At 40.7% G+C, this 17710-nt stretch overlaps 1 protein-coding gene across 1 annotated transcript in view; it reads left to right on the top strand.

The window, feature by feature from the left end:
• Positions 1–416: 416 nt before the first annotated feature.
• lpgat1 (lysophosphatidylglycerol acyltransferase 1) overlaps positions 417–17710 on the top strand; it is a 51228-nt gene continuing 33934 nt past the window's right edge. The window contains exons 1-2 of the mRNA XM_042389494.1: positions 417–1181; positions 2642–2894. Of these exons, the coding sequence (XP_042245428.1) occupies positions 2657–2894 (238 nt within the window). The 5' untranslated portion in view covers positions 417–1181; positions 2642–2656. The remainder of the gene's footprint in view (positions 1182–2641; positions 2895–17710) is intronic.

The raw sequence follows: 17710 nt of genomic DNA, 5'->3' as shown, positions 1-17710 counted from the left end.
ATTTTATTTAAAACATTTTTTTCAATTATATATATATGACAGCAAAATCACAATTCTTCTGTTCATGTACCTTTGTTGGGTTTTTTTTTTTTAATTTCACACTTGTTTTGGCAATGTAAACGTTTGTTTCCTATGCCAATAAAGCCCCATTGAATTTAATTGATTAAATCCAGAGGGAGGCAGTAACGCAGCGCAGAGGATGCAAATTGCCGCAAAAACTGCAAAGAAGAAGAGGTTCTCTCAGCTGAGGTTTGTGCCCAGATGGTAACCCTGTTTGTTTCGCAGAACTCTCGCGAGATTTAAGGGCGTTGTTTCTTCATTGTGCGCGTTGTTTGTCATTGTACAAAATAATGATATTTTATGGTGTGACAACGCTGTGGTTAAAGTCTGGTTATGTTTAGGCACAAAACCACTTGGTTATGGTTACGGAAAGATCATGGTTTGGGTTGAAACAATCACTCTCGCGAGATCTTTCGTAAATCTGGGGTTACCATCCAGACCAGACTGTTTGATCTCACTGATCGCGCGTGGAAACTATCCACCTAAAACGAGAGCTTTTATTTTGAAGGCACAAGTTTCCGTTCTCGCGCCGTTGATCTTTTGTGTACATTGACGCGGTGTGCAACGGGGTCTGGAGGCAGATAATAACGGGTCCTGCCTGCATACTAACGAAAAAAAAATCGCTGTTCTTCGCATTTTTATGGTCATATATCGTTTGCAGTTTGTGTAGCGTTTGCTTCACCGGCAGGCAGCGTTGATCCCCGGCCGCTGAGCCCGACCCGCCTCTCGTCCATTGTCGCTGATGGGAGCTCAGTAGCTAGCTAACTTGACGATGAAGATGGTGATGATGATGATGGTGATGATGCATCGGAGGATTTATCCCGGTGTCTCTGGCTGAGATGGAGCCTAGCTAGCGAGCTAACGGTGCCCGCCGGGATCCAGTTTGCCCGAGCCGCCGTGGATAACGTCAGCTAAATGGGTTCATCTGCGCTTTTATCGCGTTATTATCACACATTTCCACCTCTGTCCCCAGATTTGATTTGATATGAGACTGACCATGTTAACGAGCGATAACTGCTAACTTAACCGTCTAGGTTAGCCACACGTGACATCGTTTATTTCGCTCCGACAATTAGCTTCATCTCTCCGGCCGTCCGCGGATGCTTCAGTGACATTAACGGGTGAGTAACAGCAGCCACCGGGGTGATACTCAATGTCAGGGTCGGACTATACTCTGGAGGGGGTACACGGATTATGCGCTTTGCACCAGCCCTCCGAGTTAACATTCACGATTGTCTCCTAACATACAGAGCTTAAATGTTATTAGCTACCTGTATTAGACATGTCCGTGTGTTTCGTTACTCCGGACACGTTTCTTTACATCTGCTCCCGTTATGCTAACTCAGCCTGCTGCTAGCTAGCATGTCATGGAAGTACTCGACCACGTCCCGTGCGACTGGTCCTTTTATGGTCCTTGTCTTTGCGTGTATTACTGTTACAGCTAGGCAGCTAGCGAGCAGACAGTCACGAACAACAAACAGTCACAGTAAAAAATAAATCCTCTTTAATAGTAATGAGACGTTAAGGTACACTACGCCTGTGTTATAGTTAAATTCCGTGAAATAGCCTCACCCTCAGTTTCTCCACCCTGCATAATACAACATCAGTGGTGGAGATTAACTAAGTAAATTTACTCAAGTACTGTACTTGAGTACAAATTTCAGATACTTGTGCTTTACTTGAGTATTTCCATTTGATGCTACTTTATACTTCCACTCCACTACATTTCAGAGGGAATATTGTACTTTCTACTCCACTATATTTGACTGTTATTTTTCAGATGAATATTTGACACAATGGATAATATAACAAGCTTTTAAAATATACTCATTGTTAAAGATGAAACCAGTGCTTTCCAACCTTTTTTGGCTTTTGACGTCTTACAAAAAGCAGTGTGTGGTCAGGGTCACATTTCAGATGTCTGTGAGTTGTTAACAGCTCCACCAAATAGTGATTTTTCCCTCTAAACTTCTCACAGGGTCTCATTTCAATAAATGTTCAAATAATCCAATATTTCACCAAAAATCAAAGATTAGAGGAAAAGTACAAAAACTGAAAACGACCCCTCGGATTTATCTGGTGACCCTTTGGAGGGGCCTGATCCTTAGGTTGGGAACCACTGGAGTAAACTAGCTAACTGTATATAAAGTAGTTGAAACTAGCTCCACCTCCAGCAGCTACAACAGTAACATGCTGCTCTAACACTGATGCTTTAGTATTAATAATATAATGATGTCATATATAATAATATATCAGTCAGAGGGACAAAACCACTACTTTTACTGCAATACTTTAACTACATCAAGCTGATAATACTTATGTACTTTTACTTAAGTAGGATTCTTCATGCAGAACTTTCACTTGTAATGGAGTATTTTTACATTGCTGTATTGGTACTTTTACTTGGGTGAAGAATCTGAATATTTCTTCCACCAGTATATAACATTTAGCTGATTTATGTCCTGTTCAGAGAGTGACAGTTTGTTTACAGTAAGATAATGTTGTGTACACACATGTGTGTTTTGTCCTTTGGTAAACAACAAAAGCCGGGATGCTAACAGCTGCTGTGTCTCTGTTTCAGACGGCGTGTATCAGGATGGCACAGCTCTTGGACGGGGCCGGCAAACTGGGCTGGGTTCTACTCAAGTCTGTGATCCGTTTCGTGTTTATGTTCCTCAACAACTGTGTAGCCATCCCATCCTACTGCTTATACCTGATCCTTCTTCAGCCGCTGAGAATATGGGACAAGTCCACTTTCTGGCACGTTGAAGGAGTTATGTTCAAATGGTTGCTGGCCATGGTGTCTTCATGGGGCTGGCTCGCAGGTTATACAGGTAAGATAGTTTGATTCATTGTTGTCATTGAAACATTTTTTACCTGCTGTTGGAGAAGCATGAAGATCACTTTAAAAACCTGTGAAGCTGCTCCCTACCCCCAGTTTGTGCCTCTCATGTATTTACATTCGCATCACAGAGGTTAACATCTGCTTCACTGTAAAACATATATACAATGCAATGTTTGAAAAACCTAGGACATCGTTTAACAACACCTACTGCTGTTGTGAAGATATGCAGCTGTAAAGACATATGTTAACCTAATGTAAACATTTTATTTCCAGTTATTTTGATAAACTGATGTTACCTTGTGTTATTTTATATATATTCATCCAGAATAACGCGTTAATATTTTCTCCAGTGTTGTGCAAAAAGAGCAAGGACATTTGTCATTTCAGGCTGGCTGGATTAGGAAATACAGAAACAGGTATAAAATCTAATTTGTCGTGCAGCGGGTAGAAGATTGGCTGCTGATAGGAATCACTGAGGATTTTGGAAATCTCAGAACAGCAGAAGGTGTCGTTAAATGACCTTCTGTGGTTTTCAAACATCGCCGGGTATAATGTTCTTCAGAGGAACGGATGCTTACGTCTGACTCAAATGTAAATACACAAGAGGCATAAACTGGGGGCCACTTGAACACGGACAACGATGTGTAGCGGTCCGACTGACCTCCATCACCAAGTGTTTTCTCCACTTTTCGCAGAGCTTGAACATTATAATCATGATGACTTGCTTCTATAACAGAGGTGCTATAAACACTTCCCTATCTTGAAATGCAGAGCTTATTCTGCTCATAGCTGACACTTGTACTTTTGGTACATCTGGTGCTTCTTCGAGCACTCATTGACAGAAAGCATCACTTGATTCACTCATTACACTCAAGGTATAGGAATTGTTCCTGGTGTTAATTGCACACGTGGCAAGATATCACAAGCATTTGTTGGTTTCTCTCAGCTGACCGGTTGAATACCTTGAAGTGATTCAGGCAGTCAGTGGTGTTTGGTTGCACAGAGCTGCAAGCAAAATGCTTACAAATTGCTAAGTGGTGAACATGGGGAGCAACAAGGCGTGCTGATTAATAATGCAAAGCTTTCAGCCTATGGAACACCTGGTCTTGTGTTGAGCAATTTGTGTTGCACACTTTGATTGGCAGTGTTTGAACTAAGATATCTTATTACCATATCCTACAAACGGTGACTAAGGCTGGTAAGAATGTAGAGTACCAGATAAAATATACACTGTAATTTGCAATCTGGTACTTCTCATATTACTTTATATACAACTGGGTTTGTTAGGCTACATTTAGACAGCAAGTCCAAGACAATTTGGCCCAAAGTGTTTTCCTAAATGTGACGCATACCTGATTTGATGCAGAGAGGTGGATAGTGTGCACATCCAACCACAGGTGCAGCAAAAAAAACCCCAGCAAATTAAAAGCAGAAGTTGTCCACACACTGAAGGTTTGCAGGCTTTAAAAAATTTTTACTGACGCAACCTCACGACCAACAAGGTCTTCATCAGGCTGCTTTTTTTTTTGTTCACATAGATGTTTGTCTGATGAAAAAGACCTTTTTTTGTAAACGTTGCATCAGCCAAAAGTTTCGGGAGCTTGCGAATTCTCAGTGCACGGCCGGACGGACAACCTCTCATTTTCCTGTTTTCACACATCTGACGTGAGCCGGTGTGACCTCACTCTGAACACTCATGTCAGAAATCACGCAACTTTGCAAATCCAGTGCAGCATTAGTCACATTTCTGTGTGCCGGGGCTTGAGTAAGAGCTGCAGCTGAGGTGTTCAGTCGAGGGACAGTGAAGCGGGAGACAACATAATCGTACTGAATGTCACTTCAATGCAAGCGTGAGACGTATGTTTTATCAGACAATAACGCTGCATAGGGCAACAGGAGTATATGAGGGCATCAACACCAAATTGACAATCTTAAAATTAATGTTAAAGAAGCAGAAAAAGCAGCCATGACTGCATAATGAGCTGTACTTTAGTATATGAGATAAGTCCAGGTATGATGCTGTGTAGCTGCATGATGACAACATGCACAGTGACATTTCCTTTGTATTTCATTTTATTTGTACGCTTATGCAAAAGCATGCCAGGAGTTCAGTCTTTGGTATCGTTCTTTCTTTGGCACCAGCTCGTTTGGACTGCTGTCAGATATTGGCCACATTACAAAGACAGTGTCAACAATCTGACAAAAGAATCTACTACTCCTGATCCGAGTAGTATTACAACACTGGACAGTAAACACTGGCGATAGAAATGTAGCTTTCGTGTCAAAGGAAGGGGTCAGCATGCAGTGGCAATAGTCTCCCGAAGCGTGTGCGACCATCAGCGTTGTGACCCGAGCTCAAGGACATTTCGACAAGGCTGTTTCTATCAGCCCTGTTACCTGTCCCTCATAGACAGAGCAGTTCACCGCGCTGTGTGAACGACCTTTGAATCCGGACGACACGCACAATTTAGATGCTCCAGATTATGCCCAAGGTCAGAGCTTCACTGTTGTACTTACATGATATACTTGCACTGAAGGGAGGAGGAGGAGGAGGAGGAAGGGGGGGGCAGCAGCTGCAAATTATTGTAATAAATTGTAAAAATTCTTTGAAAGGCCAAAAAGAAAATGACTCCCCTTTTTTTTGCTGCTGCACTGGCACTTTGTCAGGATGACTCCATGAAATACTAGCTGTGTGTCAGGGAAACAATTATATTCATTCACAGCATGAAACACCGCAGTTCAGAGGCTGAGCTTTGGTTAACTATCAGATACAAAGGATGTTGCATCACCGCCACTGGAGAAGCAGAACAATGGCGCTTTTGTAGATAACGTTCGATCAGTACCAAATAGTGACGTATACTGCATAGTCTTTATCATCATGATCGAAAAAGACACATCAGTTGTGACAAACGATACGTCAGAAATCTCTTCAGACTGACGGAACTGGAAGTTAAAAGTCTCAAGCTTCACATAGAGGCTTGGTTTAGTGAAGGGTGAAGGTGAGAGTATCTATGATAGTGCGAGGTGAAAGCACTCCGTTAAGTCTCGAGCGCGTATCATAAAATGTTTCTTGATCTCTAAATGGAAATTCAAGCAAGAGCTCCACTCTGCATGCCTGCAGCAGGACAGATTAACTGTTTTTTGCCTAATTAAGTACACAGGAGTGTGTAGGAGAACTTTTTTTTTTTTTTGCTTGGCACCAAGGAGACAAGATTAGACTCTTCGGGTTCTTTAGGTGTTAATTTTCCTGGTATAATATCAAAAGAGAGGCTGCAATATTTGATCAGAGGAAAGATGTTTCGGGCCTCTCTGCAAACAGGTTATCTTGAGAGGCGCAGCTAATTATATTTATGAAGCTTTAGACTTTTGATCTTTGATCGCTAGTAAACTGCCGTCACACTTTCAGGAGGTCTGATCACGCTGTTCTCGTAAAAGTATAACAGTGACATGCCGGAGTTGAGGACTGCTTTCAGTGAGTGAGGTCAGCGCACTTAACAGTGATATGTAACTAAATCAGCTGAGCGTCATCTCTTTTGTAGACTCTCATTTTATTGAAGAACGGGTTGACCCCGGCTAAGCAAATATTGCTTTACTGCTGCTGCTAGCTTCAATTAGCAGTAGGTTATAAACCCCTTCCCAAGCCCAAAGTGTTTTATTTTATTATATAAGCTAATTGCATTGTAACGTCAGATGCTTGCATGCAGGTCCGGAAATTAGCATCAGCCATCAGCCAAATGTTGGTAAAATATGAAAGTAGCTGGTAGATTTCAAACACAAATAATGATTCACTACGGAGCAGTCGGTGAATTTGAACATTTATCTGTCAGCGGCTGGTAGGTGTTCACATTTTTTAAAAAGTTCATTTCGCACCCTGCTTCCATGTGATTTCTGAGGCTACATTTCACTTTCAAAATACTGCTTTTGTGTTTTTTGCTGCTGCTATTTTCAGTTACCAGCATATTTAGACTTCATTGTTGTGCACAAGGCTTTTTATTTCTATTTTCGTGTGTCCATTCAGATTGTGACATCAGAAACGCAACACAGACGCACTGTCGTCAGTGCAAAAAAATATATATATATGTGGTAATTATAATGTAAAGTTAACCCACTTTTGTGTTAAGCATAAATCACGCTGAAGCTGATCTTAAAAAACTGCTTGTTGGGTTGTTACACAAGTCTCCAAAATGTCTTGTACTGTGTTTTTGTGGCATTACTGTTTTGCGGTTATTTCGACCTGACCCCCTTTTTCCCTGTTGATGACAAAAGCAGCGCAACTGTATGAGGTCTCATCAGAATGTCACACACAACGCTGGGCACAAACAGGTGCACTAAAGCCAGCAGGATTAAGTTTTCATTGCATGTTACATGAGCGAGAGGTCTGTTGAACCTGTTCAGACATCAGAGATGTTGACCGTAAGATTACGTCTGTACAGCGTTGTACATTTGTTTCCAGGTTATGTGTCTTTGATCATAATTGGAGTGTGATGTTGACATAAAACACAGAGTAACCTGGTCATCCATATCCCTGCTATATGTACATGAATATAGCATTATCAAGACTCTGATCTCTGTTTGCTGTACACACAAGCATGTCTCCCGACTCCTCAGTATCCCTGCAGGTCGATCTGGGTGATGCGGAAACAATAAAATCCCAATTTAATCAAGCTTGACTTTTGTTGTGAAACGTATTTTTTCAGACAGTTCAGCAATAATAATAATAAAGGATCTCCACCGCTTGCAAGGCTGTCATAAAATACAGCTTATCCAATAAAGCTATAGTACCAGATGTTTCAACCAAGTAGAGCATGGGCATCCACTTTAATAATCAGATTCAGCACATCTAGGGCAGAAAAGTCCGCTCACTATTGATCCGCTGCTGTTTGTGTTTCTTTACAAGACTTCAGCCTGATATCTGCACAATCTGATCACTTCTCTGACGACTTCCTGGCTTGTAACAAATATGACACCTCGTCAACAAACGCAAAGATATCTACTAAAACATATATTCAGTATAATAATAAATAAAACAAACTTGAACAAAAATAATTGAGATCATTTTGTAGTGATTGTTAAGACGCATGTTGGTTGGAGAGTTATCTATACTACAGTGATTAATCATCATGGAGAAACAAGATGTTTGACACAAACCACTGACTTGTGTTATCCTGCAGTGTGTTTACATGCACTTGAGTAACCAGGTTACAGTTGGTTTTCTCTCCAGGAAGCTGATTTCTTAACCGTCATGTGAACGAGAAACCTGCTTTCTGTAATCGGTGTATGAGATTAGAGAAACCTGGTTCTACAGGTAGATTTCACTCACTGGAGAACAGCGATTTCTCTGCCATGTATACGCATCCGACTCGTTTCTAATCAGCTCTTTACTAGTACGCATGTGTACAATAACAGACTGCAGACAGAGAAAGCACAGCAGCGAACGTCTGGATGAAAGGAGATATCATTACACGGAAGCGTCCTCGTATCTAAAATAATAGCATCCTGAAGTCTGACTGAAGACAAAGTAGCCAGTAGATGAACATTTGACTGTCATGACTCAAAATAATAAATGTAGCAGCGATCATCTAGGTCACTTCCTGACTTAACTCGCGCATATTGTAATAATCCGAATGTTCACGATTTAGACATCTTGCACATCATACAAAAACAAAAGTTCACTCAGCCCTACCTGCACGTTTTACACTGACAGTTATATCAGCAGTTGACTGAGAATCCAATTAAATTGATGGTTTCTTTGCATTTCGACACTGTCTCGTAAATTTGGTTTCCTCAATCTTAACACTAGTAACGGAAGACGAGAGCGACACACGATACTCGACCTTTGTGCCACTTTAATCCGTGCCAGGCTTTCACTTCTACACACGTGTAAACTTATACTCCTGTTCAACATCAACTACATCACCGAAGACGCTTGTCTGCTGACGGCAGAGTTTCTAGAAAGCTTTCTAAGGTGTTTCTTTCGATGTTTCTTTTTCTTATAAACCTATTAGCATAATACAGCTTTCCCAAAAACCAGGAGAAAGACCACAGTTTTCTGTGGAAAGAACACTTTAATGGCATTTTTCAATCATAACTTGAATTCCAGTGTGTTTGATCATGTTTCAGTGGTGCTGAACCAGTTGGTTGTACTGGAGTAAAATTCACTGTGGAAACTGCTCTTCATTAGTTACAGCCAGGCTACACCCACACAAGTGTTATCAGTTACTGATTAGACTTTTTCTCTGGACTGTGTGGGTGTGTACAGATCATACTTGATTGACATCCCCCTGACTGTCCTGAATTATCTTTGCTGCACCTGTTAGGAAGGGGCAGTCTATGCTTATTTTCAGAATATCAGCCTCAGCTGAGCTTCATCTCACTTCATATCTTTATTACGTTTCGTGCTATGTCCAGATGTGCAGACGTTCCTGGTATTTTGTCTGTGTAATCAATCAAAAGATGCAAAATGGATCTTATGTTAGCAACCACAATGAAAAGCTAGACATACATGCTCTAAAAGCATTACTAGTGTGCACACTTGAAAGCTTTTTATTAAGGAAAAGGATACTCTTGGTGCCTTGCAAACAGACTTTGGTAAAAGTTTAATGCGTATAGTGCATGAAAACATACTGTAGGTTGAGATGGCCATGCTGTAATGTGTTGTAGCTCTCATGACACACTGGAGTGAAGGAGGCGAGACAGCCCGGGGTCAGTTGAGAAGGCGACAGCATGAATGGGGAATTAACATCGCTTTTGTTCTGAAGCCGTGAAACATGTTTGCATGAGCGGAGGCTGATGTTTCATTCCCTGGTGTACAGGAAGACTGCGGGGTATTGATGTGGATGAACAGCACATTATGTGGTAGATCCATATTTTAATGTTAATGTGTTGTGATCTAATGGATACAACAAACTTTTAGAAGCAATGGATGAGGTCAAATTAGCTTTTAGCTTGAATTGAGGGCAAGAAATTAAAGGCATTTCATTATATCCATTTATTTCATTGAACCAACATGGAGAGTAATGGGCTGGGATTAATAACTGGATTTAGCCTTGTAGATTACTCTGTAGCTTGTTACAATGGGTCTTATAAGAGAAGTAAGCTGGTCCTGTACAGTCGGACGATGGCTGTGAAATTTGATTTTAGATGCAACGATTAGTCAATTAATCAGTGAGACGATCAACTAAAAGGTTTGTTATGTTTCCTTATTCGATCGGAGGGTCTAAGGATAGAGGATGTTGTATGCTGTATTATAAAGCCTCCCCAGTTAAATTTGTGATATTGGGCTGTATAAATAAAATTGACTCGACAGAAAAATAAATCTGCAACAATGTTGATGATCAAATAATTGTATATAAGCATAAATTAATGGTTTGCTGGTTGCAGCTTCTCGAATGTGAGGATTTAACGACTGATTTTAGGACTGTTGGTCATAAAACAAGATATTTAAAGACATCTCCTTGGGCTCTTAAGAAATTATAACAGGCATTTTTCACTATTTTCTGACATTTATAGACAAAATGATTAATAGAGAAAATAATCCACAGATTCATCAAAAGTGAATATAATTGTTAGTCGTAGCCTCAGATTACCAGTAAACATTTTGAAAATGCTGAAGGTATTTCATCATCCAACCTTTCAGATCCATTTCAGCTTTTGAAAGTAGGATTTAGATCCGTTACTACAGAGTTGTTGACACCAATCATGATTATAGTCTGACCAAGATAGAAATTAGAAGGTAGAATCTTAGTCAACACATAACATTTTATTAACAAGGATCCCTTAAATTAGTTCATCAACCAATTGTGGCCAAGACCTACTGAGCAGGACAGTTACAGTTTAAAAATAACTATAACTTTATCTAATGTTTTCTGTTTGACAATACTGTTTCTAAGTTACCTCAAACGGATTTGGACATTTCTGTGCTGCAGTTTCGTGTTATCTACCAATATATATCCACTGGGAACATTTGTTGGTCTTGCTTTAATTATGATTACAACTGGCTACGTTAACCAGGCCACTACTGCTCCCCTTTTATAATTACACCAGACCAGCAAGAGATCCAAGCAGGTAAATGTGGCAGAAAAACGTCTCACCGTTTGGTTTCTGGCTGGCATTCATTCACCATTTGGGGAAATCTTCACCCAGTTCAGCCAGTAAACAAAAAAAATATTATTTGAAAATCTCCCTTTCAACTCTGGTGTGCCAAACAGCTCTATCATTTTTTATTCATTTATTTATTTGACTTCCTCTGAGAGAGTCATTCCTCTTTGGCACACCTGACTGAGGACAGCTACGTTCGTGGAAGACTCGGCCAAATCCCCGTCCGCCTCTAGAGAGACAGAAAGAGGTGTAGGGATGCTTTAGCTGACCACCGATACCGGATTAGACACTGTGCCTGCAGTGTGGCTGTCATCCCGCTTTGCTAACTGTGTCATCTCTCAAAGACAATTTCCCTAATGTATTCTATCTGACAGATGACCCATCTCTGTGATATCATTTCGTCTCCCGCAACAATAGGGCCTTCACCGAGCATGAAGGCACGCTCCTTATGAAATGACATTGCCTTCAGCGTACGTGCACACCCCCACACACACCCCCCCTGTCCGAGTGTCACAGATGTGTCATTTTTTTTTCTAGAAGTATGATCTCGATTCCTGCGCTCACGAGGATTGTTCTTATCCTCCGGAGGACAAGAGGTGAAACAAAGGCCTAAATTGAACATGTCAACATCTTGTCTCCCTCCATCCCACTTTTTTTTTTAAATCACTTTTTTTTCTAACCTCGCAGAGATCTTGTGAGGATGTTCGATGTCTTTTATCTCATGGTCAATTCGTAGTGGCTGTCTTAACTGTAACTGTAATATAATAAACAGTAAGAAGCAACAATTTGCTTTAAATGTTTGCAGTTATTGTTCATGCTCGGAGCCATGGAAAATATTCTTGGATTCCTACTAATGAACTGCTGAATGAGGTTGGCAACACATGACTAAATCTCATTGTGAACATGTTGAATAGGTAGCAGCAGGTACAGCGGGTTGAATTTCAAGGTGGAAGGAGACAAGCTTGCAACCTTTTGTCATCTAAAACCGTTGTCAGAAAAATGACTTGGCCTTTTACTGAATCTCGCGGAAATATTTAATCCTGACTGATTGTTGAAAGGCCTTTTCTCCTGGGGTTATGACATCGGATCTTATACCTTGTTCGGTGGATTCTACACTTGCATATAATTGCGCACTAAAAGGTTTGCCCACATGTTGAAATAATGAAGAGATTTTAGCAATCTATTTCAGGAAACCTCTTAATGAAAGTCTCACTCGAAGATGCATTTCCTAGCAACACTCTTGGTTTTCTGATGTCGGGCAAACGTTTTTTGATGTCCTAGAATGTCTCATATTCTCAGTATCCAAAATCAGATGTTTTCCTTATCAGCTGACCTCCCTGATGGACAGTAGGGAGGTGCCATATCATATAGTTCATCATAACATCAGTATAAATCTGCAGCCTCGCTCATGACTGAACCTCTGCACAGCTGGATGCTCACTGTTGGTTCCACTATTGCCACCAACTGTGCCAGAAAAAAATAATTACTCCTAGATGAGTCATTTTACTGTTTTGGTTTGCCAGAGCTGTCTTTTTGTACTTTTTTTTTCTTCATCTGTGAAATTCAGAGCAGTTTTAGAGCAAGAAAGTGAGACCTTCACCTCTTATTCTTGAAACATTTGCTGTGTTGCAATCCGAGGCTGCTGTCAGTCAATCAAACTTTATTTTAAACAGCACCTTTCATACAGTTTAGTGCAATTCAAAGTGTGATACAGATGGTTGACAAGCTCATAATAAGACAATAAATAGTAAAAGAGAATTTGAGAATAACGCACAGGACACACAAACATCTCTGCTTCTCTTGTGTCTTCTGTTGTGCTCCGTGGCCTTGTTCACACCTGCCATTAACATACGTCTCGGGTGATCCCATCACAAGTAGACAGCTCTAAGTACGTCTGTTCACGCCTGGCATTAACGTGCGTCTCCACATGCGCCTTGAGTGACCACTTGTGACGGCATCTCACTTCCTCGCTCTATATGCAAATAAACATCATTTCCGTTTGCAAAGACCAAACTCGTTGTTGTTGTTTTTAACCGGTGGGAGGACCGGGGGGGTCTGGGTACTCTCTGTCCAAAGCTGTGTTTGATAACAGGATGAACAAATATGTGTGCCCCCTCGCCAAAATCAAATGCCCGTCTATTGGATCTAATGTTAATAAATGTTCTGTGTTTGTCTTCACATCCAAAAGGTCAGCTGTTCTACACACAGTCCAGGATCACACAGTGAAATTGTTTTGGAGTAAAGCAGCCTGATAAATCCTGAGCTCATTATGTCGAGCAGCGCAAAACTAGAAACTGTAGTTATCAACTTGACAGGACAGAGGGAACTATCCAGGGGAAACACAATTAAATGTTAAGCTTCTGAAATATTTTAATAGACAGAAAAACAACTTATTTTCTGGTTTTAGTTTAATATCTATTCCAATTGCCAATTTGAGGACAAAAACTGGTTAGGGGAGTGGGGGGAAAAAACAGGAAGTGGATTTAGTTTGTTTTTTTAATTCACATGCATTTCTTTATCCTGTTATCAAACAAGTTGAACACAGCTTTGGACGGAGGGTACACGGACCGAGAGGCAGCGATGCAATTCCGGTGCCTAGTCTGCCAGAAAATAGAGGATGTCAGTTGCGTAGGTGGTCCTTCAGTGTGGCCCAGGACAAATTGCGTTCACACTGTTAAAAGAATGTGGCCACATGTGGTCTGACTGATCGGATCTCAATGTGTCTCGGGTGCGTTCACACCTGTATTTAGAGCTGTCCACTTGTAATTGAATCACTCAAGATGCATTTTAATGCCAGGTGTAAACAGGGCCTATGATTGTATGAGACTAACACCTGAGGTTTATTATCTCCCATAACAAATTGATGTCATGATGTGTTCAGTTGGCAAATCATCCATGAAAATAAGAAAAATACAACTCAGGACAACAATCTCTTAGATTTTAAGGTGAGGGGTTTTTTTTTGTTTTTTTTTTAAAAGAAACCGTTTCCTCTGTATGACAAATTGTCAAACACAGTCATCTCATCTCGTTTCATCATGCACCAAATATGTCAGTCCCACATCTTGTAGCTGTCTTGTTTTGCGTTGGTGTCATGTTCTGGTTTAATTAAATGTTAAACACGGTGTATAAAAACAGTTCTGATGGGTTTCTCTGCCAGCAATCCTAACGTGAACTCTGCTACAGCAGGGAAACGATCACTCACTCTTCATGCTAAGGCCTGACTGATGCAACATTTGCATTACACAAAACCTGAGCGGGGCCAGGCCCACCTAGAACAATAAGGATTCACAGTAAATGTTTGCAGCCCAGCTGAATCTTTTCACCCTTTGGCTTCAGCAGACCTCCTTGGTTCCCTTTTTAATATGCAGAGCTGTTGAAGTGCGTTTAAATTACAAAGGAAGCTCTTGTGTTCTCCAGGAGGGCTATTGTTGTCACACCTCATCTAACATGACCCATGTTTCCTCCTTTGTTGCAGCTCTTGTGTGTATCCCGTCAACAATCAGATACAGGTGATTGGCCAGTGAAGTAGCCTGTATGCTCTGAATAGAGGCCTGACAATGTAAATCAGAGGAGGGGGAGCAGAGGGCCACTGGAGATCCACTCCTGTAGGTGATAGGGGTGTGCCCGAATACAAATGCATTATTCGGCAAAGCACAAATAGTCTGTTTTATACGAATATTTGTTTCATACAAATATTTTAAAAATTATTTGTTTTTGGGAAGAAAAAAAACATGTCAAATACCGGTTTTCAGGTCGGATACATCGTTATCTCAGTCTCTCTCCTCTGCTTCACTGTTACATCTATCAGGGGTAAGTCCCAAAGGACTCTCCATAACCTGTTGTTCCTCTTCTCCTTTCCACAAAGTTAGGTTGTAAAAAATAGGCAATAAATGAAAAGTGCAAAGCAAGAATCACCTTTGAAGTTCTACAACATGTTACATGGTGTGCTGTCTCTGTGTTATGGGTGTATAGATAGGTAGAGGTCTGTCTGCAATGAGTCAATGAGTAAAGTTTTAGCTCAGTAGTCAGTGCAGTCGTCTATGATCTGGGAGACTCCAGTTCAAGACCTGGTGTGGGGATCTCCTTCGTAAGGTAGTTTATTCATGTAACACTTTAATTTTCTAAAATTAAAAGCGTAATAAATACAGAAACAGGATTTTTAAGCCTCTTTCCACTTTTATTCGAATACAAATACAAATAATTTTGCTGCCTCAACAAATACAGATACAAATGCAAATACTGGGCTCTCTGCACATCCCTAGTATGTACTGATAGAGATACTGGTCATTGTCATGTTGAAAGCATTTGTTTTGTCAAGAAGGAACACTTTCACTACAAACTATAAACAGTAGTATATAGGGTCCAATGATTCACCACATGGAAGAATCCTATTCATTTTGGAGAATAATGCTATATTCTGGTGTCGTGGCACTGTTGCGACCCGTGCTCCTGTCCTGTGCTGCAGTTTTTATGTTTTTTTTTTTTACATTTGCTCGTCCCTCCAAACACTTTATGAGCCGTCTGTTATCAGACAGGCGCAGAAAATAGTGTCTGATCCAACTCACGTTCTCCACCCAGAGTTCCAGCTGGTACCTTCTGGTAGAAGATTCAAGGCTCCCGAGAGCAGGCTGAACTGTTATAAACGCTCCTTCCTGTTTATGTCCATTGAGCTTCTATACACTAACATAATGTAGATGTTGGCCATGAGGGTTGTGCAGTATGTCGCCGTTGTCAGGAGATGTTTATGTGTACAGGCAAACTCTGTATGTGTGTGGAAGCCATGTGCTGTTAAGATGTTGATGTTTTTTCTTTTACTATGCAATATGTATGATTATATTTTCTGTTGAACTGCAGGACGGGGACATTGAAATATATCTTTTACAGCCTTGATGATGAGCCAGATCTTACAAGACAGGAACATATATTACACTTAGTCACATACATGTGTCTCCTTTGGCCAGATCACAGATTTGTCTTGGTTTTTTTAGGGCGACATGCAAATTTAAGCCCCACTGTAACCCGGAGGATTGCTCTTAACTGTCTAATACACCAGAAGAACTTCCACAGTTCAGTTGCAGCAATTACAGTTTAAAGCAGCTATAATAAATTTCTTTTTTTATGTTAACAATGTAATAAATGTAATGTCAGAGGCGTTGTCACTCGTAGTGATGAACCTACAGAGAATTATCACCCGACTCTACAGCTCTACAGAGCTTTATAGAGAGTTTCAGCTATTGTTCAGCTGTCCGGCTGCAACTTTACTGTTTTGGTTCACTCTCAGTGCTCTCATAGTGTTGTTTTCAGTGACAGCAGGCAGCTGCTTTAGACAGAAAGCTCTAAAAAGTGACTTTTTAGAGATCTTCTCAGCACCAAACATCAAACAGACACAGTTAGTGACTAACTGGTGAACATAGTGGAGCATATAGCAGCTAAAGAGTCAGATATTTCCCTCAGGAGTTGATAGAGACCAAAAACAGAGCTAAAAGAGAGTGATTATTGGACTTACATTCATCAGAATGGACAGAAACACAATCCTATATGATTGGTGTTGTTGCTCCATAACTGCTGGATATGTAAAGAAGCAACTGTTTGATAACAAGTTCAACATATCATTTTATAACATTATGATAAGACAGTGTTGTATTCACATCTTGTCTCTGTCTCACGCACGGATGAATTGCATTTATAGACTAAGAGCATGACAAGAGTTTTGCCGGTCTTTACAGGCCCTCATTCATGTCAGTCCCTCGAGACCAGGGCTCTCTCACCCATAGACATCATTGAGTGATCCACTGATCCAGGATCAGATAAAGGCTTCAACAGCTCGTCAAGTTGTAAAGATTACGTACGTGTCTTTTAAGAGACGGATGTATTTACACCTTTTTCTACATCTGGCTAGGACGTGTCTTGAACCCTCTTACGCAGCGGTTTGAACAGTCAGATTTCAGTAATCTCATTTCAGTTTACACTTAGTTGATCTAAAAAGTTAAAGCAGTCACTTTAATCATTCATCAATCAATCATTCATGCCTCAGCATGGGCACAGGATACAGGTGTGTGCTTCTCTAATTCAAGTAGACTTTAATAATCCAAACTAATTGTGACATGTGAATGATGCTGGCTCTAAAGACACAAACATAGAGTAGTATCTCCCCAACATTTTGGCGGATCATAATCAGAATTATTCTGTGGGTAGATAAGACCTCGATGTACCTGTGTGCAGCGTACCTTGCTTGATGTGCCTGCACTTGGCCCAAAGAACTGCAGCTCGCAGCTATATTTTGCGTTGTATTATTTTTATCATGTTGACAGTGAACAAAGCCCCGGTTCTGTTCTCAGCCTTGCATGGATGCCTTATGTGGTTTCACCGAAGAGGGAAGCATTATTTATGGATTACAGACATGCAAATAAGCTGGATCTCCTGTCCGAGCACGACGTAGACCTAACCCGCCGCTTATCCAAACCAAAGATGTTTTTCAGTCAGGCAGCTCTCGTACCAACAAGTCCAATAATAAATTTGCGTGGTGACACAAAGCCCAATGATTACGTCTTTGAACTGAGGATATGTAGACTGTAATCTTTGTGAGGCACCTGCAGTGCTCTTTACTAAAAATAAATTAATGCCACCTAAAAAAAGAAATGCGTGCACAAGTGCAGCTTCAAATGCCAAGTAGAAATCTTTTTTTTTTCAGTTATTTCAAAGGACTTT

The sequence above is a fragment of the Thunnus maccoyii genome, chromosome 17 (assembly GCF_910596095.1).
Source record: "Thunnus maccoyii chromosome 17, fThuMac1.1, whole genome shotgun sequence".
Classification (NCBI taxonomy): Eukaryota; Metazoa; Chordata; class Actinopteri; order Scombriformes; family Scombridae; genus Thunnus; species Thunnus maccoyii.
Note: the sequence above shows the minus strand (reverse complement) of the source record. Positions and strands in the feature narration are given on the sequence as shown.